Genomic DNA, 25,374 nt, shown 5'->3' on the forward strand with positions numbered 1-25,374 from the left:
CTAAGGGCATTTAATCAGGATTTTAAGTGATTTTTTAAAGTTTAAGGGGTAATCGATCATGATTTTTAAGAAATTCATACATTCCAAATGTATTCATTTAGAAATTGATTCGAAGAGATTTTTAAAAAGTTGGGAAACTCGAAAAAATTAGAAATATTTCACATAATATTTTAAACATTCTCAAATCGCTCCCTGAAAATTTGAGGGAATTCACTTAAAATTTTACATAAAAGTTTTAAAAATTATTAAACTTCATCAAAATTCATAAATTTTTAAATCTATTATAATCCTTTAAAATCTGAATGGAATAAAAAATTCAAATCTAAACCTAATATGAAACAATCACTAAATTACATAGAACTTCTAAACCAAATCTAACAAGGATCAATTACAATTCTAATACGATGTTGTAATTACTTGGAGTTTTTTAGGGCAATATGTAACACCCACCCCCATTTATAAAGATATATTTGTGTAATTATCCCCTAAACATTTTAATATATCAAATTGGTCCTCTTTGACTACCCAATCAGGATCCAAAACATTGGATCCCTTTCTTTCTGAAGTGGCCACGTGGCACCCCCCTTCCACTCTTCTCTTTTCTCTCTCTGTTCCCCCGTGACTCCCTTCTTCTTTTCTGTTTTCTTTTCTTTTTTTTCTGTCTCCCTCTCGGCTCTCTCTCTCATATCTCCCTCATCTCTCTTCTCTGCACCGCAGCACACACGCACCCATCCCCCTGCACGAGGAACATCACCATCACCCTTCTCCCTCCTTCCTCATTCCCACAACTTTTAATTATTTTTCGCTGTCTCTCTCTCTCCTCCCTGCTCGTCACTCTCTTCAGATCCCAGTCTCTCTGCAAATCCCAAATTCCCGGTCGCCCCCTTTCTCTCTCTCTAAAATCCATTCCGTTAGGGAATCAAAATCTCATCTTGTTCATTCACATACAAACCCCACACACATATTTATAGATCTACTGCTCCTCCTCCCATGGCTTCCATCGGGAATCAAAATCCGCCGCCGCAGCAGCAACCGCCGCCCTCGGGCGCTGCTACGTCATTTCTCGCCGCTTCCACTCCCTCGTCCCCCAAGTCGAAAACGTTGTCGTCCGTGTCGACTGCTCCGCCTCCTCGTCTTCCTCCTCCGACAAGTCTCGGACCCCCTAGATCGGAGTCTATCGTCCTGTTTTACAGTCGGCCGGAGCTGTAGAAGCTCCGGCGTTCTTCTCTGAGTAACAGTTCAAAAAATATCGCGATATTTTTCCGAAACCCCCTTGGATACCACTTAAAATATCGGTTGGGGGAAAAACCGATAATATCGGCGATATATCGCCGATATTATCGATATTTTCTTCACTGGTCCAAATCATGTGCACAATACAAAAGTTTATTTATTTATTGACAACCATGTTTTACTCTAGGGAATGAGATATTTTACTCAAAGGAACGGAGATTAAGTTAAGTCACACAATAAACGAATCAGTGATTAGATATCAAACTCAATGTAAAGATTATACGTTCTCGTTATTCATCCGAGTGAAACTTAAGATCTGTCATTTACATGTACATAATACACTACTAATTAATAACAAAATAATAAATCATATACTATAATTATTCACTAATCCATTTGAGATTGACTGGATTATTTTGTTGCAACATCTATCACGGCCCGTCCCAAAAATGTACATTATTTTATTCTCGATGATGTGAAAAGACGGAATTACCCTTGAGCGTTGATGGCATGGTGTGACTAAGTTTTGGTATAAGGACCAATTTGATGAATCCCTAGTATGTTGGACCCAATTGCAAGTGAGGAAAATGTTGGTTTGATTGGTGGATGTGCAGATAGGACCACACACACATCCACATCACCTTCTCTCTCTCACTCCCGTACTCTTCCTCAGTTTCACACTCTCTCTCTCCTTCGAACTCGTACGGACAAACACCCAAAAACCCTTGAAACTTCACGGATCGTGGTCAAAGTTGGCACCATTGTGTTCGTGAAGTTCAAACGAGTCGATTGGTACCCATTTCAGGTAAGGATACCTTCGAAAACCCTAGTTTTTCATAACCCCCGATTTGTGCACTGTTCATGCAACGTAATTATGGATGTTTTTGGGAATTTGAAGCTTGTAGGAAGCTTAGTGAGGTCCCAAGGAAGCTCAGAGTGCTTTGTTTGAAGGTTTTGGACGTCGGGATCGTGGGGACGAAGTTTGGCCGGTTTTCTTGGAATTATCCAGTGAGATCTTGTGACTCTTAGAACTTTAAATTAGTATGATTGTGTTCTACAAGTTAAGAGCTTCATTTTGATATAAATTTCATGAAAAATGGTTAAGAAACGAGGGAGAAATAGGCAGTTACAGGTCTGCCCAGAATCCGGCGCCAGTGACATAGTTCCGGCGTCTGGAGGTTGAAGGTGATGCGCGTGAGGCTGTGCCCTCCCCGGTGCGTGAGGGCACATGAGCCACAGAAAAATTTATCTAAAAATATCACGATATTCGTGAGGTTGTGTAGGTTACGTTGGTATATTCAAATACCAAAATTGAGCTGTGTATGAGAAGTTATTAGCTAGTTTTGTCTATGTGCTTTAAAATAACGTTTTTATAGTTAATTCGAATATAAGTGAGGCTTATCCCGAGGACGAGCGTATCCACGAGCGACTTGGGGGCTACGACTCTTCGACATACCAATGAGTGGGCTTTTGTTTTCAGTATATACTTATATACTTGATATATTTCCCATAAATGCATTTTTAAGGAAAGTATGCTTTGAAATATTATGGCAAATGCTTTTATATTCTGAATACGCATTTCATGGTTACATAGATATATAAATGTGGTGTTGTGGAGGCACAGGTAAGTTCAGATAAGTTATGTTTAGTTATGTGAATCATCGATGATGTAATATGTGATGGATTGATGTTGAGCTCATAAAACTGCACATGGGGTGATTGTGATTTAGCCAGAAATATGAAGTACATGCCTGTTTATTTACATCACCTCCCGCACTATATGCTCATATTGGATCCAACTTAAGTGCACAGTCTTGTCGTACAAACCTTATTTATGGTTCCGACTCATAGGTGACTAGCGATTTATCGCTCATCTATTATGAGAGAATAGAATTGAGTATAATTATATTTTACCTAATCTTGTCGTACAAACCCCTTTTTAGTGGTTCCGACTTATGTGCAGTTTATTGTCGTATAGGTCATTGTAGTGACTCCGGCTAGATTGACTTTTGAGTTATGAATTCAGCTGTACAGCCTACCACAGGGGTTCTGACTATCATATCATATTTCTATGAAATCATTCTTACCTGGATTGTTTACTTTGTTATATTTTGGCATGACATACATATGAATATGATTATGTGAAGCATGAATTGAATTGTTATGATTTCAGAGAGAGAGAGAGAGAGATATATATATATATATATATATATATATATATGCTTATATCTTGATTCTGGGAAAATTATACATGTTTTACAGCGAGGGGTTAGTATATTGATATAAGAAATGGTTTTGTAAAACATTTATTTTTGCCCACTCACGTTTTCTGCTTTGCGCCCCTCTAGGTTTTAAGTAAGCTTGTTGTTGGTGGCTTGAGGACGTCGGCAGTTCTGACTTATCTAAATAATAGTAGGACATTCCTGGTACTGCATAACTAGTACTTGTCCTACTGGACTGCATCTAGACTTTATGCTCTGATTAGGAGTGTTTACTGTTGTAATTAACTCCTATCACTTTCTGTTTAGTAGTGCACTCTAGTAATTTGGTTTTTGATTATTCGTATATTTCTTATCTTCATTGCTTCCACACTGTGCACATGGCTACGTCACTTTCACGTGACGATCAGCATGCCTTGATCTCGATCGAGGTGTGTCAACATCTGCGTGAACACATGTTTTTGCTTAATATATAAAGGGACGGACACGAGACACCACTTTTTACACTTTTTTGTAAACTCACTCTGTAATGTATTTTAATGATCTAAACTGTTTATCTTTTAGAACATCATTTACAGATCATCTATGCAAAAAAAAAAAATTATAAAAAAAATGATGCGACGAATCTATTCTTATATATAAAATAACAAAATTGACCAGAATAACTAATAGATAAATAACAAAAAGTTGAACAATACCCAAAGAGGAAAATTTTCAATATATTAAGAAAAATCTAGAAAAGGCACAAATAAATAGACTTCTAGTTCTATATAGTATTATGCTGGCAACAAAATTTGTTGATTTATTGTACAAAGGGGATCCTCTTTCTAATCCTATTAATCGCATAATTACTAAATCAAAATATGAGAATTTTGATAGGAAATTGTCATGCTCACTCTAAAACTTTCATTGAGACTCCAAATTTTTAATATTTAAAATATAGTTATATCCATGTGCGCGTGTTTTTTTTCTTTCTTTTTTTGTTCAAATGGAGAAAGATTAAGCGAGATTAGTTCTTCGACAATAATCGTGTGTGAGACACCTACTTTCCCCCGAAGGAGTGAAGACCATTACACCCAGAAACCACCAGCCCGCTCCTTCTCCACCAATTTTATTAATAATAAATGAAAGTAAACGAAAAAGATAATGCAGAGAGGGGGATTATGCCAAGACTTGCAAAGACAAAAACGAATGAAAACGTAATAAGGACAAAAATGAAAGGTCACGATCATGAGAAGAAGTTACAAAATTTTAAATTGTGGACCACCACTAGTCATAAACAAAACTATTTGCCCCAAAAGAAACTAAAACATCTACAACCTGATTTCCTTTTTTATAAATATGTGTACACATAAATTGTATTTGATGAAGTCATTAGAAACAATTTTTCTAATCTACCATAAGAAACTATGGGACCGCATTAGGAGCCTTATAATCATAGTTAATAACCAACATGATGTCTATTTCAATCCACAAATGTTTCCACAAATTTTTCTCTCATCTTATGTTGTAAGTATTTAGGTATATAATTTCACTTATGTTCTGGAAAGCTAATTTTGCGACGGAGACTTTTTCTATTAAAAATTATGAGTGATGAAGCTAGGTTGAAGCTTCCACTTGTCCTTGTGACCGAAAAATAGTGTTTTGTTGGATGAAGACATACGACTTAACATTAACGTGTCCCCATAGTAATGTCCTTTAGTTACCACGTACTATAGCCAATCGATTTCATTTGTCAATGTTAGGGTTGTCAAAATTTTTGTGAATTTTTTTTAATGATTATTAGTTCTAATATTTAAATGATATATAGCATGTAATATGTGAGTTAGATATAAGAATTTTTCCAACAAAGTAAAACTAATAATAATAAATTTTTTATTGTATAAAAACGATATTTTATATTAAATTATCTAAGCTGCAGATGCGAAAACTCAAATTTAAATATAAAAGAGAGAGCAAACTATTGTTGGTCAACCTCGAAAATTTGCATAATTACCTATTGTTGGTTATATATGATGCATATATATACCATCTATATTATACAAGAGGCCGGATTGGTGATACCACTCTTTTTACACAATTTTTTATATAAGTTTTTGTGGGCTCACTCTATAATATATTTTAACAATTTGAACATTCTATCTTTTAAGTCTTCTCTCAAAGATCATATTTACAAAAAATTACTCAAATAACCTTATGACCAATGGATAAAGGTTTATGGTTTCTTTGTAAGACCGCATTCATCTATTTCTTTCAATGCAAATAAATGTCTTAATAATTTTGGTTTTGTCTAATTTTTTTTATAAGGATGATCTATGAATGATGATACATTACGGAGTGGGCCCATAAAATCTAATGTAACAAATTATGTAAAAAAAAAAAAAAATAGTATCACGGATCTGTTCGAATAAATAAAAAAATATAATTATCTTTGTCAAATGTTTTTTTTTTTTTATTGATGATAATAAATTGTCTTCTTTAATAATGATTAGAAGGAAACCACACCCCATCATCAGTTTTCAACATCATGTGATAGATAATTACTCAAAAACAAACCAATAAAGAACAAAAAGGCGCCCACAAGTTAATTAGTCAAGTCTTAACCCACCTCATTTCCACAAGCCCACCCTACTCTCTTTACCCAATCCCTTCCACCCACGTCTTCAAATTTCAAACTCCACGAAACCGAATATTGAATTCAAGTCATAGGAGGCTGCGCACGTGACTGTTATCCAAGACTCGCTGCGTTACTTTGTTACATTGAATCTCAGCCTGAATAAATCAAATCCTTCATCATTTTTTAAATACAATTAGAAGGGATAATATTTAAACTTGGAACAAAAAATGACCTAATTATCAGGCCAATTAAAGGCCATACTAATTTGGTTTCTCACGTATATGGAGTTATTCTTCCTTAATTATATGACAACGTAATATTGTTTAACTGTACAAACACTATAATGTGACTCATTCATTCTCTTTATCAGCTTCTATAATATTATTTATAAAAAAAATTGAGAAACCATCTAGTCATCCATATGAATCAAATAAGTTGACAGTTAATTATGAGGTATTACTTGTTAACATAATTGTTAATTTATTCAACACTTTTGGATCCCTAATGATATTAAGATGAAAATAAAGATAAGGAACGGGACGCATTATTACATTAGAACATCTCCAATCATATTCTCTAGTTTGGGGTGTCATAACAACTATGGACCAATAGAAATAGAGTTATTATATAGAAAAATATTAAAATATTGGAAATTAATACTAAGAGCTCCTTTTCCCTAGATTTAGGAGCTCATTGGAGAATTCTTATCTTAGGAGATGGATCTCATTTAGCGAGTCCATTGAAGATGCTCTTAGTATATTATGTTATGTCGTTATGTAAAGAAAAATAACTCATTACATGTAAAAGCGAAAACATGATTATTTTATTATTTTATTATAAAATGAATGTGAAAAGGTTTTGATTTAACGTATACTATGAACAAATATACCTACATTGTAATACGTGAGTGAATTGATAACATCATGCATCACCAAACGATAAACATCGATAAGCATGTGGGCCATGTAAGTACAAGAATCTTCTATGCTTTGCCTCCCATTTTCTTCCCTTCTCTTCTTCCTAGAAGCTTACCCATGAGACCCCAAAAAGGGCAAAAGTCTCTGTCCGTACCTTATATATATATATGTAACCCTCGGGCAAAACTAGGTTATCAAAACTCACCCTCACTTCTCATCACTTTTTGTACACAGTTTCCTTTGAACTTCAAACTTCAAACTCTTTGTATATATAACATTTCGAAATTCGCAGAGGATCTTCTCTGTTTGTTTTAAGTTTCAAAAAACTTCTGGCAATGAACGTGCTCGGTGTGAACGTGAAGAGCCCGAAGAAAAGCAAGAGAAGCAGATCAAAGGGTGGTGTCAAAGTTGTCTACATATCAAGCCCCATGAAAGTTCAGACGAGTGCCTCTGAGTTTAGGGCACTTGTCCAGGAGCTCACCGGAAGAGACTCCGACGCGGAGCGTTTTATGGAGACAAATAACGGTGGTCAACATCAACAGCAAAATGTTCATGAGGATTCTCATGAGCAGCAGTTGAACGTGCTGATGCCTCAGCTTCCTTTCCAGAATTCCTCTTATGAGTATCCGAATTGCGCTTCGGATTCTTTGTTTAAATTATTTTCTGGGGAGTTTGGGCTGGATGTGCTCACAAGCTATGATCAACTTTAAATTTTATAGTTAGTAATAGATCTCTCTGTAATTATTTACTATTTTTGATCGATTAGTGCTAATATGGTTTATTCAAGCCTGCTGGAGTTGTGGTGTGGTTCAAAACAGTACTTCAAGCAATCCACGAATAAAAGGAAAAAAATAATTATAATTGCTATGTATCATATTGTGGTGGTGCTTTTAAAAGAATGGTTAGTTGCGACTGACAAATGCAATGTTTTTGTTGGAGCCAATGTTTTAGGCTTCTTGATAAAAAGTGTACACATTCAGACTTATCAAATGCATCATTGTGACGGTATCTTAAATAAAAAAATATATATATAATATAGTTTGAGATACATTAGAGTGATATACCTGATATAACTATATCGTCATTTGGAGGATGGTTGTGATAAACTCAATCACTTTATATGTTTGTTATTTGTTGGTCAAATGAGTCACACTTCTTATCAAGGAGCCTAAAATATTGCCAAGCGACTATACTATTCAATTGTTTGCAAATGGGAGAAAATCTTCAATTATAGGACCGCTCCATGGTCAGATTTATAAAGTCGTTTAATAAGAAGTTGTCATGTTGCCATAAGTGGACAAACAGGGCAGAATTAACAAAAAAAAAACCAACAAGTACGTGTGTTTTTGAGAGAGATTGGGGTCAGAGAAAAAAAGGTCGATGGCCTAAAGTTTTTCCCCGCCAAATAGTGCAGCTGGAGTTGGATTTAATATGTTTTAAACAAAATTATACCCTTTCGACGAAGGAAGATTTAGTGTCTAGGAGGACAATTATCTGAGATTAACATGATTTAAGCATACAACTCATCTCTAATCCATTACCTAAGATTGATAAACTTGGAAACCGCAAATATACGTACATACGTCTTCATACATGTACTAGGATTACCAGTATATACAAGACAGGTTGACCAGGCTCATCCAAGCATCCAACAATCAACCTAAAACAAAACAAACACAAGAGCCTATATCGGAATTCAGTTCCTGTGCTGCTCACCGATGTTCACAAATATACGGGCTGGTGATGATGTGCACGATAACCTGGATTATTTCAACGTTAAACCATCGTTAAAGAAAGAGAAATGTCTCTCCAGACGTTTACACTGCGAAAATGCAGAAAGGAAATAACAGTAACTAAGAAGTAATAAGAAAAGCAAATCACGGCATTGCATCCTTGTTCAGATAAACTCTGTAATATTCATCAATTGGACACCACCACATAAGCTTGACATTGCAAATTCGACATTTAAAAACACCAAATACAACGGTCAAAAAATTATAAATCTCTTATTGTGTCTACTTAGGATGTCGTATGCTTTTGACTTATCTCTATACATATGCAAGTGTTAAGCTGGACGCCAAGTGCAGACGATAGTACATCTCCCTAGACAAGCAAGCGGGATGCAGCCACCCTTCCAAAAGCGATCAGAGACCTTCCCTGCCCAACCCAACTCTGTCCTCCTCCTTCGTGAAGACAGTTCCAGTTACCTGAATCCATACCCATGTTGAAGGTGACAGTACCTTAACGCTCCATTTCAGCACCTTAAGGGTGAACCTTCATCCTCACCTGGCATATATGCTAACCTCGTGATAAGGATGAACCTTCATCCTCTCCATGCACAAAAATTCCCCAAATGCATTCAAGCCAAACTGCTAAAAGGGCTAAATGACATGAATGTGGTCTACTGGTTCACATCCCCAACAATAGTTGAAGAAGGCGACATTCAGAGAGAGACATAAAAATGGATGCACATCCGATTGATGACACTCAAGTGAAGAATACTTGCAAAGAAACAATCATTATTATGACAAATTAGCAGTTGAAATGAATCTGTAATTCAACATAGCAATAGCGAAAATATTTCAAATTAAGTATCAACATATGGATATACCGACCATGACAATGCAACTCCTAATGCAAGAAAGATTACAAGGTGACTCCCACCATTTGAAATTTAATTCAGAGGTGTATATCTAATTGCGGTTATATATCTCATATATTTGCAAAATGAAGTTATTATCTGCGTCTAAACTCTAAAGATATATGAACTTTGAAAAAACAGAGAAAAGATGATTGCAATGAGACTCGATCTGGTTGCCTATTATCTATGAGAATCAGAGGCAAAAACATTTTAAGTCAGTTTTTCATTTTCTTGGCAGTTTCACTGGACATGTTTAGACTTTCTGTCACAAGCCTGTAGTAACTAACAACATCAGGAAAATCACATTGAAGCAATTATATTCTCATGTTTTGGAGCAATAAATGGCATGCCTGATAAGTTATGTCCAAGAGAAAAAGTGAAGCCATACCAGAAAACTAACATCCAAAAATGAACAAGAAACTTTTCTTTTTCTATTTTTTGAGAGAGAAAAATTTATCCTCTGCCACTCTTTTGAGATCAGCTCATGTCCAGAGGCATATTGAATAGATTCATCATCAAAGATACCAATGGCCAAATAATGCTTCATTACACATCCCGTCAAAGTGGGATTTTTTGAACCCAAAACCCCCAATCAACCTCCAACTGCATGTATTGTGTTTCTCACCATTAAGCTCTCATTAAAAAGGCTAGCACACCCAGCGCATCGATTCCATATTGACCTGGTTCCCTACAAATCAACCATGTGAGGACAATATTAACAGGGCAAGGAAAAAAGGACTGACAGCCTTTGATATACAGTGATATAAAAAATGGACAAAACCTAGTTGTTTTCATTCCTCTCAGAAAATATATTAGGGTTGAATTTCCAATTTACTTTCGAGGCGAACCAAACTCAGGAACAAAAGATGCAACTGGCAATGACACAGTGAGCATGCCAGCTCAAGAGGTCTTGCGATAAGAATTACATACATACAAAAAAATAAAAGCAGCTAGACAATGGAGCATAAGAGCAAGCAAATTAATTTACCAATTGTGACAAACAAGCTCATACATGTTAGTGACGCAGCATCAACACACCAAGATTACACATCCTCAATTCCAACCTTCCCTTGATACACATTCCACAACTGAGGCACCTCAATTTGAAATTTGGTCACGAACCTCTCTAGGAAGAGCCTTTCCTGAGGCTGCATCACATAATCCAAACTCAAATTTTCATCTATCAGTCCTTTCAATCGCAAAACCTTAACAACCAAACATTGTGGCCTTATTCTCTTCTCCAAACTGTGACGCATAACCCGCGGATACCGTGCAATCATTCCAGATGGCCATACCATCTTGTTCACTAAAAAGTCAATCACCTGCACTAGTTTCTTCTCTGACACAATTGTAAACTCTGGATTCTTCCTGAAAGCGGAGAGAAAATCATCCTCAGACCAACCCCAACTCATAAAAATCTTGCAACTACGTTTCCATATCAACTTACTACTCTTACCACACAATGTATGCAGTGCAAACACGAAAGTAGAAGTTTGGAGACTAAATCCCATTTCCTTAACCTCACCCACAATTTTTCCGAACCTTTTATGCTTGTTCATCGTAGCATGAGTGTAATGAGCTAGCAACAGAGAAATGGATGGTTGAGGCATACCTAGTTCTCTTAAAAGGCCAATATTTGGCACCACATCCTTGCAGTGATCAACCAAGAATATATCCACGACCGGCGCTTGAAAACACCGATAACATTCTTCTCAGAAAGCAAACTCCTGAGGAAATTATAAGTGGGCACAATCCGCTTCTCCAAGCTCACTGTCAAAAGACAGGGATTGGCGGCCACAGTTCTTGCAAGGTCCTCCCTTGAGACTCCAACCGAGGCGAAAAACTCGAGCTTTGGCAAAACGGTTTTCTCTGGACGGGATAAAAGAGTCTTTGGACAGGAACGAACTTCGAGATCTGGAGTTGGGAGAATCCATGGCTTCTCAGAAGGGCCAAAACGGAGTCTGCTTTTTCTGGGGTTTGCAAATTGAGCAGCTTGGAGGCTGAAAAATGACTTCCGGAAGGGAATAAGATACTTCACACTCGACAATTGAGGTACTTCGATATCTGATCACATATCTCTCCGAGATGTACTTCTCCTTAAACATCCGAAAAATAACTCAAACTCAAGTTTCCATCTACCAATCCTTTCAATCTCAAGCTTCCAATATTTTCTTGTCCGATACACTGCAGACGGTAAAAGCGGAGACAAGATCATCCTTGGACCAGCCCTTCCTCCTTAAAACTTCGAGATTTCAATTCCGTCTCAACTTAGTCTTTGACACAACGCATGTAGTGGATTCACAGAGGAGTTTTCAAGATTGAATTCCATGATTCTCCACCGAAACGGTGGTGCAATGATTGAAAAATAGAGAAATGCATGAATGGGGCATAAACCAATCTCAAAGACCAAATATTTTGCATCACGTTCACGGAGAGAGTTTATGGGTTTGATCTGTCTCTCCAAGCATCTTATCAAAAGCTCCGAACTAAAAGCCAGAATTCTCGCAAGGTCCTCCCTTGAAACTCCTAGAAACCTGAAATAATTATGCTTTAGCAGAAGAGTTTTCTTAGGATCAAATAGAAGAACTTTCAGAGCATGACCTGACAACCTTTAACATCTAGGTTCGATGGAATCCATGGTTTCTCAGAAACACCAGAACGCTGCAAATACTGCATATTAGGCATCCTATTCTCCTTAACATGAATAACAAGCTTACACAGTGTTCTAACCTTCACTCGGTAACTAATGGGGCTTTACAACATATCCACAGAATATAAACTGTGAACAAAAGATTTTAACAACTCACTCCGTTTATGGTGCCTTCATTTACTTCATTTTCTTGTCAGTTTCACAAGAAGTTCAAACTCCCGTTTCAGCCATACGCTTGCAAAAACTAATAACGGCAGGAAAATCATATGGATAAGTTTTCCTGATCTGCAGCACTGAAAGCATGCTAACTGAAGATTCAGTAGCGATTAGAAGCATTAATAGAGAACTATCATCCATGTTAAGAATAAAAAGGTGTACTGAAGAAAGAAATAGTCTGTTGACCGGCAAATTATCTGAGAGGAGAAATTATAAGTAACCAATCCACAACGTACATCTCTCTTGATATCAGAAGATCTCCAGAAGCTTTCAATTGCCAAATGAATATTCGTTAAGGTCAGAACAAAATGTTAACACAAAAGAAACAACAAAGCAATGATGCTTACCCACTTCGTTCATGCCATGTTAACCTAGTTTCCGACAAACCAACCATAACCACTGAAGTTTGTTCCTATGAATAAAACATGGCCACATGAAGTAGGCTACTTGCTTATGGATGATTAATAACAGAAATAAAGTACAGAGAGCCATAGATATCATATAATTTGTAAAATGGACTTGACTGACCCCAACGAAAGCAATATACGTGCATATTCTCTAAAAACTGTTTTCAAAGCTAACCAAATTGAGGAACTATAAACTGCATGAGATTGGTGACACTGCCAGAAGCAGGCAAACTTAAGCAGCAAGAAAATATGTAAGATTGACTAAAAGCGTCTATGCGATGAAGTCAAATAACGAACAAATGAATTTACTTCCAATGAAATTAATAACATGTTGGGAACAACATAAACATTACTTTAGGACCATGTCTATGGTACAATAACATTGTGCTAAATGCAACAAATACTTATGGGGGCTAAAGCAATTTACAAGCTCACCCGTTTCAAGGTATCAAGATCGTACATCCTCGACATCCACTTTCCCTTGATACATACTAAGCAACTGAGGTACATGTTTGAGATATTTAGTTACAAACCTCTCTATGAACTGCTTCTCTGGAGGAAGCAACACCGAACCCAGATTCAAGTTTTCGTTTATCAATCCTTTCGACAACAGAACCTTAACAACCAAACACCTCGGAATAAGTCTCCTCTCCAAGCTGAGACTCAAGACCACTGGATACTTGGCAATCATTTCTGAAGGCCATCCCATCTCATTCACTAGAAGTTCCATTGCTTGCAGCAGTTTCTTCTCTGACACAATCATAAACTGCGGGTTCTTCCTGAAAGCAGAAAGAACATCGTCCTCAGACCAACCCCACCTCCTAAAAACTTCTCGACTCCGATTCCATATCAGCTTATTCTTCCCACACAATGAACGCAGTGCATTCACAGAAGTTGATTTTTCGAGATTAAACCCCATTTCCTTAACCTCACTCACAAGCAAACCAAATTTTTCAGGGCTCACCATCAAAACAGTAGTGAAGTGAGCCAGCAACATAGAAATGCACGATTGGGGCATACCCAGTTCTCTCAAAAACCCAATGTTCTCCACCACATTGCAGTTACTCTCTACAAAAATACACGAGTTGTGCTTGAAAATAGCAACAAGCTTCTTCTCAGAAACAATACTCCTCAGAAAGTCGTAAGTGGGAATAATCTGTTTCTTCAAACTTCTCGAAAGAAGCTTCGGATTGAAAGCCAGAGTTTGCGCAAGGTCCTGCCTCGAAACTCCGAGAGACCGGAAAAACTCGAGCTTCGGCAAAAGGGTCTTCTCCGGGTTGGCTAAAAGAAGCTGCGGACGCGACCTGACGAGCTTTGAGATTTGGTTTTCAGAGAATCCATGGCTTCTGAGAAGGGCCAAAACAGAGTCCGCTCTTTCAGGGGAATGCAATTCGACCCACTTGGATGCTGAAATCGCGCCTTCTGGCGACAACCCACATGAGTTTATGAGGTAATTGACGGTGAAATTGTGTTGGTTTTCTGAGATTTCTGTGGCAATGGGTCTGTAGAGTAACTGGTTTTGAAGAGAAATGCGTGAGGGTTTTAGATCTCCGACGATAAATCTTTTAGTTTTGGAACTGAATGTAGTGCCAAATGTTGAATGACCAAATCCAAGGCTCTTCAGACTGTAGAGCGTTACCATGTTAGATGTTGATGGCGCTCAGTTTCGACTGGAAGTGGAGGTCTTCAGAAAACGGAACTGAAAACGTGAGCTCAAAGGCGACTGGAAGAAGGTAGTACTAGCGCAGATGAAAGTTGCAGGCGGGCCGGTGGGCGCGGTTCGGGTTAATCGGTTCTATCTTGAAATTGCGGCTTTGAACCAAGTATAAAATGAAACATTTTGCTATTTATTTATCTGGTTTTAGTTCGGTTCAGTTTCAACGGTTTTAATTTCGGTTAGTCTCTCACTTGTAGGTTGGTAAAAAATTGACGTTAATATAAGTATTCACATTCAAACAAACTCAAAACTTCAAAATCTAGTCATTTGCAGACTAAATGCTTTATGTAATTTAAAAGAAAGTTATGATGATCACCATACTAAAATTTAACTTGAAACAATGTTCAACATCAAGCTGCCTTATGACATTACTTTATACAATCCAATTGAAAAAGTTTAGTTTACTATACTAAAATTAAAGTTCAAACAAAGTTCAACGTCAAAATGCCTAATGACATTAGTACAACATGAACAAATAAATTGTTCATGCAATTCAACAAAAAAAATTTGATGTTTAAAGTCACTACTTTGAAATTTTGATTAGTTCAAAACTTTCCCGCTCACTTTATTTTTTTTTTTTGGAAACTACCGCTCACTTTTCTTTTGAACACTTACTATTCAAAGGTTTATGAGGCATTTAAGCTTGTAAACGGGCTTGAGAGGCATTTAAGCTTAAGAATACAATACTTGAGAAATCCTTGAACTTCGTGAAAGTGAAACCGATAAATGAAAAGTCATTGAAGCTTGTGAATTAGAAACTTGAGATTGCTTTGGAGTTTGTTGTGGTTGTGTATTAAGAGTAAGAGAGACGATGCTTGTGCATTAACATTCATTAGATTGGCTATGTATTTGTATTTCACAATGTACGAGAGATTTACATAATACAATGAAGATGTCTAGAGCTTTACAAGCAAAGTAAACGGATGATGAAAGAGGAGTGGTCTGAGAAGGAAAGAACTTTTTGCTGGTGTGTTCTCTCTCTTTTCCGTGTCCTTCCCCTGGTTCTTGCTCCAGCTCTCTGTGCCTACAAGATTAGCAATTACACCAATATTTGACGAACATGAATACAGTTCATCACATATATTTCGATTAGTTTAGATCGCCAAAGCTCAGAAATAAACACATATTCATGATGTATTCATAAATATAAACATGTGCATATTCATTTGTATATTTGGATCTCTATTACCCGTGAGTTTGTGCCGGGTTGAACAGGCTCCTCCGAGCGTCCACTCCTCCATCTCGAAGGAAACAAACTATAGCAAAGGTAAAGTAACACACTCTACTCCTCAGCAAATATTCAATTTTTGCATTTTCTTTGCAATAACTAACATCAGTAAGATCGTATTGAGACATATATTTATTGGATAAAGGAAAATTCATCCATTACCTCTCTTTTGAGATCAACAAGTCTTCGGAGGCTTTCTAAATAGATTCATTCCCAATGATAACAAACCTACCGGATCACAAACACTGCATGTATTTTGTTCCTCATCTCAGCAAAAATGATAAAGCAAGAGAAAATAATGAGACAGCCATCCTTGCCGGGGATGATGCTATGTTGATTGAGTTTCCTAGAAATAGACCATGGCCACTGAAGCAGATCCAATAAATCAACCATGGTCACCCAAATAGACTAACAGAGAAGAGAATCGAGGACGGACTGACAGGCGTTGACTCTTAGAACTTCAAAAATGGACAAGATTGAACCCTCATAAAATCAATATAGGTGCATAATCTACAAAAAACAATATTCAAGGAAGACGAAAATTCAACTATCGAAACCGAATCGAGACCAAATAGTTCAGTACCATTATGTTTGGATGAAGAAATTTAAGATTACTAAAGAATTTTAAAATAACGAAAATTTAAATGATGGAATTTTATTTTATAGAATTTGTAAATTTTTTTGTTTGGGTAACCTAAAAGAACAATGAAATTGAATACGAAATTCGTTGTTTTTAAACTCTCAATTATAGAAATTGGAAAATGACATCTATTTACATGGAATTTAAACTTAGGAATTGGAGGTCCCAAATTCCAAGTTTTTTTCCATGCGGAAATTCTAAATTTCTATGTTTAGGAATCCAAACAAAGGAATTGGTGCATGTCAATTTATAAATTATGTCTTTAATTCAAATTCCAAATTTATTTCCTTCATCCAAATATAGTGTACAAGTATCAATATCACACTAAATTATATATATAATTTTAAATTTTAAATATAATATATAAAATTCTAAATTATTATAGCCGTAGATTTAATATGTTTTAAATTTAATTGAAACGGTTGATAACCAATGATTGATAAATCGAACTGCACATTTTAATCTGAATTGTTATCCCTGGCCACGTGGGCCTCCTAACACGCGGGGCCCAGATGTTGAGCATCACATCCAAAGTAGTGTGCTTTCCTCTCTTTAAAAAAGGCAGGCTCCATCATTCGAGTCAGCCAAATATAAACCCAAATGTTTTGGGTTTAGGTCTTGTTGTTTGGGGTGGGGGGGGGGGGTGGGCAATTTTTGAATTTAAACCCTAATATTTGGGTTTGGGCCTCTTGTTGGAGTTGGGCTTTAGGTATTCACTCGGTTGGCCATCAGTTGGTCTTGCACTCTTGCATTGCGGTCCCCTTATGTTCCGATGGAATTCCAAGAAAAGGGAATGTCAATCGTTCTGGCAAGGGAGGAAATTCTTCATTACTCAAACGTGATATTATTTCACCATACAACCGTCATAATTGTAACCCTCTATGTTCTTTGTTACTATCTAAAGATAATCTTAAGAAAAATTCATTCGACTTAAAGACCATTTAACCATTCAAGTACATCAAACAAATCGACGATTATGATACCAAGTAACATCCTCACGATGAATAGTCAAATTCCTTAGATTTATATGGAAAGGTACACAAAAGAAAATTAAAACCAAAAACTATTTCAAGTTGTTTTTGTTTTCAAGGTTTTGTTTTCATTCACTCTTCTTATTTCTTTTCCTACCTCTCACTCAGTGGCGGAGCCACTTGAGGACTAGGAGAGGCCTAGGCCTATCATGAAGTTTCTTCACTTTTAGTTTCTGTTTATGCTTTTGATTGGATAGTTTGTATTCTTTGACTTATATACTTTTCCTCTTAGATAGCTTTATTATATTTCTCTAATTGACAAAAAAAAAAAACGTGTTTTACGGAAGTATTGTTATGAAACCAAATACTTATATCAACTAGCATTCTTTAGTTAGTCACCCTTTTGTATGATTTGTTGAACAATGAAACCATGCATATATGGCATGGAGGAATAATTTTTTATCAGTTCGGTGCAATAATTTTTGTTCAATTTCAATGCAGGAACTCGGTGCTTGTGATATAATTATCTCAATCTTAATTTTTTTTTTCACGACTTCATTCCTCTCTTATGATTAAAATTCCCCATTTCACTAAAAAAAAATGAACTTTTCTCGCATTAGTTATGTTATTTTTTGTCCAACTTCTTTCATACGGCTTAGAGGCCCCTGCTAGCTTCGATTTCTGGCACTGCCACTGCTCTCACCACCCTTGTTTCTCCCCACCTTCCCTTTATACTCTCCATATCTAAAGCACAAAAAAGGTGAAAACTAAAAACATAAAACCAAACGGCTATTAAACGTACCCTAACTGCGTGTTTAAACCCATCAATGTCCCTCCCTCCCACCACCCTTCCTCCAATGATACACCATGAAAGCACAATGACCAGCTTCAGTTTCGATCACATACGATTTAGTATCGGATAATTGCAGATAGAAATTGGATTCATTTATCCACACAGATTGAGATATCAATTCCCAAAGGCAGTTCCCAGACGAACAATCAATCTTAAGTTGATATACAACTCAAGTAGCTAGAGAAATATAAAACACTAGCTAAGGTCACAAACTTACAATGCTGAACCAAAAGTTAGCTGCTACCAATGGAAGTAAACAGCAGTGCATCTACGGTACTACATCAAGGCGTCCCAAATTATAACGAATATCAAACCTCTTTTGACCTAAGAACATCATACATCCTGGACTTCAACTCTTCCGTGATACACACTCAATAACTGAGATACTTTGTTTATATATCTCGCCACAAACCTCTCCAAGAACAACTTCACAGGCACCAACACAGAACACAAACTCACAGTTTGAATCCCGTTTATCAATCCTTTCAACAACTGAACATCGGGGGTATAAATCCCTTCTCCAAACTGTAAAACATGACCACTGGTGATCTGGCAATCATTTCCGACGGCCATCCCATCTTGTTCACTAAAAATTCCAGTGTTATCGTTAGTTTCTTCTCGGACGCATTCATACAGACCTACAATTTGATAAGACAAGTGCTGAAAATACAGCACAAGGGAATCAAACAGGCACAATGATACGTACCTAGGCCATGGCCACTGAGAAAAGGCTAGCTTCCATAGGCAATTACTCTGCATTACAAATCTTATCAAAGCCTGATCTTTTGTCCCTTGAAAAACGCAAAAATCAGCGACAAGAGTTGCATTTTCGTTTTTTTTAATAACGCAAGCGTTGCATAATTCTTACAAGCGCAAGGGAAGCACAATGATACAGTGATACTTTACCCAGCCATTGCCACAGAAAACAAGGATAACTGCTTGTGGAGGAATATCATTAGACACTAGCAGAGCATAACACAGACTACTCGCAGACAATCAACGATATCCAACACAACTTATAATGTGAAAATTCACACAAGTTACTTTTGTATTTTTCATCTCCAGAATAAGATTGTACAATCTACCAAAGGCAGTTCCCAGACGAACAAACTCAAGAACCATCTACAGTTGAACGCACCACAACCACAGAGAGCAGCGCCTGTCATCATCAAGCTGCTTTCAGATACGTTAACAAGATATGCATTTCCTGCATTAAGATTATAACTTGTCACTTGAAAGGTTTTCACTGTTCTTGGCTGTTTCAATCTTTCTTTTTGGTCGAGCCAACAAACTACCTTTCATAACCTTACTTCCCTGGCTTTCTGGTTAGGATTTCTCTTCCTTAGACTTCACATTGAACCGAAAAACAAAGCAGTAGTTTTCGCACAGTTTGCTCAGCTTCGGATCCGATACTGCAATAGATATGATCTTGCATCCCGGCCCTCACTAGCTCTTCGCATGGTTATGCAAACAACATGCCCGAGGGAAATTAGTGTACATAACTAAATGAGGTACTAGCAATGAGCAGTGCTGCATTGTTGGGTACAAATAAAACAGCAGTTACAATACTGAGCTAAAAGCTAGATGCTACCAATGAAATCTAACTCTTCCACATTCCACTTATTTTCCTCTAAAGTACAAAGAACGTACACACACACATATTGCACGGAGTGGCAGGTTTTTTCATTCCTTCATTGCCACAATAGATTAGATTGAACCCCAATAAAGCAACATATGTGTATAATCTATCGAATGCAGTTCCCATACGAACAAAGTCAAGAACACCAATCTTAAGTTGAAAGCACCACAATCTGGTCAAATCTCAAGTTAATTTCAAATACAACAACAACTACAAAAGCCTTTTCCCACTAAGTTAGTTCCAAATAAGAAAGTAAATATATAACTAAAGTAGCTAGACAGTGGAACGCTAAGACAAACAAATAATTAACAAATGAATTCATTTCTAGAAAAATATAAAACAGTACTTAAGTTCACAAACTTACAATGCTGAGCCAAAAGTTAGCTCCTACCAATGGAAATGAACAGCACTGCATCTACGATACTACCACCATCAGACATCCTGGACTTCAACTCTTTTGACCTACCACCATCATACATCCTGGACTTCAACTCTTCCTTGATACACACTCAATAACTGAGGTACTTCATTTATATTTCTGGCCACAAACCTCTCCAAGAAATACTTCTCCGCAGGCACCAACAAAGAAGACAAACTCACATTTTCAATCCCCTTTATCAATCCTTTCAACAATAAAACTTTAACAACTGAACACCTTGGAATCACTCTCTTCTCCAAACTTAAACAGATGACCTGCGGGCTTTTTACAATAATTTTTGAAGACCACCCCATCTCGTTCACTAAAAATTCCAGTGCTCGTATTAATTTCTTCTCCGAGACAATCATACAATAAGGCTGACTCCTGAAAGCAGAGAGAACATCATCCTCAGACCAACCCCACCTCTTATAAATTTTGCGACTTCGATTCCATACAGACCTATTGCTACCACACAATGCGTATATTGCGAGTACCGATTTTGATTTTTGCAGATTAAAACCCATTTGCTTAACCTCATCCACAAGTTCACCAAGCTCTTTAGGCTTTCGCATAAAAACCTTGGGGTGATAAACAAGCAAGTGAGAAATGCAGGATTGGGGAATACCAGAATCTCTCAAAACCTCAATATTTGGCGCCACCTTCTTAGAGTGGCCTTCAGCAAAAATCCAGGAGCCGCGCCTTAAAACGGAAACGACATTTTTCTGAGAAAGCAGACTCCTAAGGAAATCATAAGTGGGTGCAATCCGTTTCTCCAAGCTCGTAGACAAAAGATTCGGTTCATATGCCAGAGTTTTTGCAAGGTACCCCTCTGAAAATCCAAGAGAAGCGAAAAACTCAAGCTTTGGCAAAAGGGTTTTCTCCGGATTGGAGTTAAGAACTTGAGAGTGATTCCTGACGATATAGGAGATCTGGCTCTCAGAGAATCCATGGTTACTAAGTAAGGACAAAACGGAGTCTGCACTTTTGGGGGATCGCAACTCGACCCACTTAGACGCTGAAATCGCACCTTCTGGGGACAGCCCACATGAGTTTATGAGGTAATTGACTGTGAAATCGTGGTGGGTTTCTGAGCTTTCTGAGGTGAAGCGTCTGCAGAGTAGCATATTTTGAAGAGGAAAGTGCGAGGGTTTTACATCTCCAACTACAAATCGTTTAAATGTGGAAGCTACTATGCAGGAAGATGGAGAATGACACAATCTGAGGGTAACGACTTTCAATTTGGAAAGCAATACCATCGTTTCAGTTAAGAATAGATGATCAATTTCCAATTTTGAACTGGAAATGGCCCCAAAAAACCCTACCAGGTCTTCCGCTCACTGGGTTTTTGGTTTTAGCATATTTCAATTTCTCATCTTTTCCTTTGGAGTTTAATAGAGGTTAGCTTTTAGTTGTGGAATTTATTTAATTATTATTTCTAGCCATTTGTTATTCATTATTTTTTTATCGTTTGTAGATGGCGTATTATCGCAATAATTGAAAAAAGTTGTTCTTATGTCTCTCTATGCGGGTATGATCTACACCAATTCGTTTTTTCTCTAACAATTAACTATTTAGCCTACTAACACTATCGTTCTACTAATAAAAAAGTTGGTCATGTATTGCATATGATCAAACCCAATTTCTCTTGTTGGAGTTATAATCCTACAAAATTGGAATCAAATTCAACTTTTCGGTCAGTATGGATTGCTTAAGGATTTCATGATCGTCCACGGTTAGACTTGATATCAGTGATACAAATTAAATAACACGAAAGCCCATCCATTTCTCCACATTTGATATCAAATCCAAAAGTGATGGCTCGTTCATTAACGCTTTAAACACACTTTTTCGTTTTGCAGATACAAAAACGTGTAAAAAATGTTTGACATACTGTTTTGTAAAAATTGACTCAAAACAATATTTAGCCTAAGTTCTGTATAATATTAAATTGGTGTTTCCTCTGTATTTCAAGAATGATTTTCAAAATAATAGAACATAAAATATACATTGTAAAACAAAGGTAGAGTTTAATAAATAAAATTATGTATGTCACCACTACCACCACCACCGCCACCACACAACCTTCTCCATCATCCCACAATCATTACCACCACCACGACCATCTCTGACACCACCATCATTGCCACCACCATATCCTCCACTGCCACCACCAAGCCACAACAACCTCCACCGTCTCACCATCACCACAATCAACAACAACACCACCATCTTGCCATGACCATCGCCACCATCACTACCACCACTACCATATTTTACATCGCTATCACCAACCACCACTACCATCACCACCTATACTATCTCACCGCTACAGCTGCCACTACCATCGCCACCATCAATACATTCTTCAATCCGTTACCTTCATCATTGCCACCACCACTCCACCATCTTCACCGTCTCCACCCCATTACCCTCACCACTACCACCACTCCAACCACCATTGTTACCAACACCACTCTCTTCTCAACGACCATGACCACCATTACTATCACACACAAATTTATATATATTGACTTTTTAGATATTGGTACGAGACACATTTTCACTATTTTTCATTACCAGATTAATTGTCTAAATTATTCTCAAATCATAAAAATCGAAATTCCTATTTGTGGTTTTCATTTTAAGAAACAGATTTTCCAAAAATTGTTTTGCAAGGCATTACCAAATGGACATAAATGACCATATATTCTTTGATCAACTGTTAACCAACAAAATTATGATAATGATTTATCTTTATAGTCTATAAATAAGTGTGGGCATTGTTCGATTTGGTTGGTCACAACTTGATAGGATTTTTACCATCCCAAAAAGTAAGGATAAAAATACTTAAAAATATTTGCAAGAGAACAAGGTAGTCGTAGTATAGTAACTCAAGCAAGGTTTTGAAAAAGGTTGATTTTATAACTTAAAATATTAAAAACGAAATTAATTAAAAAGATTAGAAAAGCAATATCAAAGAAAAGGAAATGAATTTTTTTTGAAAACCAAATTGTAAAAGTCTAGGTTCCGCCGTCACCTTAACAATTTTATGTAGTTTAACCGATTACTTATGAATTACATATCCAACTTTAAAGGTTAGGTTTTCCTAATACATATTCTCCTCTTGATATTCAAGCAAGAACGTATATCTAACATGCAACCCATTTGTGATATTCAGATGAAATATGAACATACAAGACTCATTAACTTTTGTGAAAACCCTTTGAAAAACCAAATAACAATTATTAACCACAAGAAGTAATACTCAATCATCCGGTGATATTCTGGTCAAATTGCATCAGATTACTTATTTAAACATCCTAATGGTAGCTAAACAATAATAATTCAAAGTATGCATGCATAATATCATAAGCAATTGAATAAAAATTACATATTCATGTTAAGGCTCATGGCCTCGCTCTAGCAAACAAAGATTTAGTTACGTGCAACCATAAAACAAAAGGAATTTTATTGAAATAGAAAAAGGATAGAATACCCCTTGAAAGAAAAAAATACAAAAGTTCTCCAAATTGATGCGTCTCCCTCTTTTTAAAAACCCTAATGGCTAAATATCTTTATTTATACTACTATAAAATAAAACTCTAAAAGGTCTTAGAATAAAACTAGGAAACATAATAAAATAATAAACTAGCAAATAAAAGGTTTCGTATTTAAATTGAAATTCGAACTTCTCATAAAATTAGACTTTTGACCAACCAAATTAACTCCGATTTGGGCCCAAAAGGTCTAGTTTGAAAGCTGAAGACGTCCCTATAAATCCTCAAAAAGAATCTTTCTCAAAATATGCCATTTTGACCTCCAAACTATCCAAAACGTTCAAAAACGTCAATTTGGAAAATGTACGAGCTGGGCCTTAATTTCATTGCCACGGTCAAACGGCTCAATAGAAAAATCTGAAACTTTGATACAATCATCTAGAAAGGCTCATGAACATCCTCCAATTGGAATCACTCCAAAATTCGTCCATTTAATTATTTTATGCTCAAGAGGAAGTCGAATGTCCTACATTAGAAATATAATTCAAAGTATCAAAATCTCACCAAAATAACCAATAAATTATAACTAAGAATAGGGTAAAATATATAGCATAATATCAACTCATCACAACTCACAAGAAAAATGAATGTCTATGTGAACGACATGATTGTCAAGTCTTGGCTTATTCTTTTTTAGCGGCTCACAAATGAATGTAGCCTGTCCAAAATGGATTTAGATCTCAATCGGATTCTCTTCGTGAGAATCCTAGCGATCCTCACATCTTCTCCGTTACCGTACATCGTGCAACCATAATCATTTTGAAATTTTTTTAATTTAAAATTAAACACAAACAGTACCTAATGAAAACTGACCGCACGATGTACGATGAACGGATAAGATATGAGAATCTCTAGGTCTTCATAAAGAAGATCCGAAGAGGATTCTCATCCGTCCAAAATATCCTAGATTTCCTTCTCCGTCTTTGGTACCGACATATGTTGATTATTTCTTTTCCTTCTCAATAAAAGAAAGCCAAGAACGCCACCTCCTAATCGGTTCCCATATATCGGCGGACAAATTCTAACACATGACCACTGGTGATCTGGCAATCATTTCCGACGGCCATCCCATCCTTTTCACTAAAAATTCCAGTGTTATCTTTAGTTTCTTCTCGAACGCATTCATAGAGACCTATAATTTGATAAGACAAGTGCTGAAAATACAGCACAAGGGAATCACAAGGGCACAACGATACTTACCTAGGCCATGGCCACTGAGAAAAGGCTAGCTTCCATGGGCAATTACTAACAGGCAATTACTCTGCATTACAAATCTTATCAAAGCCTGATCTTTTGTCCCTTGAAAAACGCAAAAATCAGCGACAAGAGTTGCATTTTCATTTTTTTTTAAAATAACGCAAGCGTTGCATAATTCTTACAAGCGCAAGGGAAGCACAATGATACAGTGATACTTTACCCAGCCATTGCCACCGAAAACAAGGATAACTGCT

General features: G+C 36.7%; 2 protein-coding genes and 2 long non-coding RNA genes across 5 annotated transcripts; all 4 read right to left on the minus strand.

The window, feature by feature from the left end:
• Positions 1-8,847: 8,847 nt before the first annotated feature.
• On the minus strand, positions 8,848-11,459 carry LOC139190130 (uncharacterized). Its single transcript, XR_011574128.1, has 3 exons — positions 11,240-11,459; positions 10,616-10,995; positions 8,848-10,315 (listed from the first exon to the last, which is right to left on the minus strand). It is a non-coding gene; the product is annotated as an uncharacterized lncRNA (long non-coding RNA).
• Positions 11,460-13,184: 1,725 nt separating this feature from the next.
• LOC103407418 (transcription termination factor MTERF6, chloroplastic/mitochondrial-like) lies at positions 13,185-14,715 on the minus strand. The gene has a single exon (XM_029099152.2). The coding sequence runs from the start codon at positions 14,540-14,542 to the stop codon at positions 13,349-13,351; it is 1,194 nt and encodes a 397-aa protein (XP_028954985.2). The 5' UTR covers positions 14,543-14,715; the 3' UTR covers positions 13,185-13,348.
• A 717-nt stretch (positions 14,716-15,432) lies between these two features.
• LOC108170136 (uncharacterized) lies at positions 15,433-16,295 on the minus strand. Its single transcript, XR_003771735.2, has 2 exons — positions 16,008-16,295; positions 15,433-15,873 (listed from the first exon to the last, which is right to left on the minus strand). It is a non-coding gene; the product is annotated as an uncharacterized lncRNA (long non-coding RNA).
• Positions 16,296-18,379: 2,084 nt separating this feature from the next.
• LOC103411095 (transcription termination factor MTERF6, chloroplastic/mitochondrial-like) lies at positions 18,380-21,747 on the minus strand. Of its 2 annotated transcripts, none has more exons than XM_070809914.1 (2): positions 20,313-21,747; positions 18,380-19,839 (listed from the first exon to the last, which is right to left on the minus strand). In XM_070809914.1, exon 1 carries the CDS (start codon positions 21,620-21,622, stop codon positions 20,420-20,422), a length of 1,203 nt encoding a protein of 400 aa, XP_070666015.1. In that variant the 5' UTR covers positions 21,623-21,747; the 3' UTR covers positions 18,380-19,839; positions 20,313-20,419. The 2 variants fall into 2 exon arrangements, with proteins under 2 accessions (XP_070666015.1, XP_008347975.2); XM_008349753.4 differs by having other exon boundaries at positions 19,246-19,761.
• Positions 21,748-25,374: the final 3,627 nt, after the last annotated feature.

The sequence above is a fragment of the Malus domestica genome, chromosome 02 (assembly GCF_042453785.1).
Source record: "Malus domestica chromosome 02, GDT2T_hap1".
Taxonomy (NCBI): domain Eukaryota; kingdom Viridiplantae; phylum Streptophyta; class Magnoliopsida; order Rosales; family Rosaceae; genus Malus; species Malus domestica.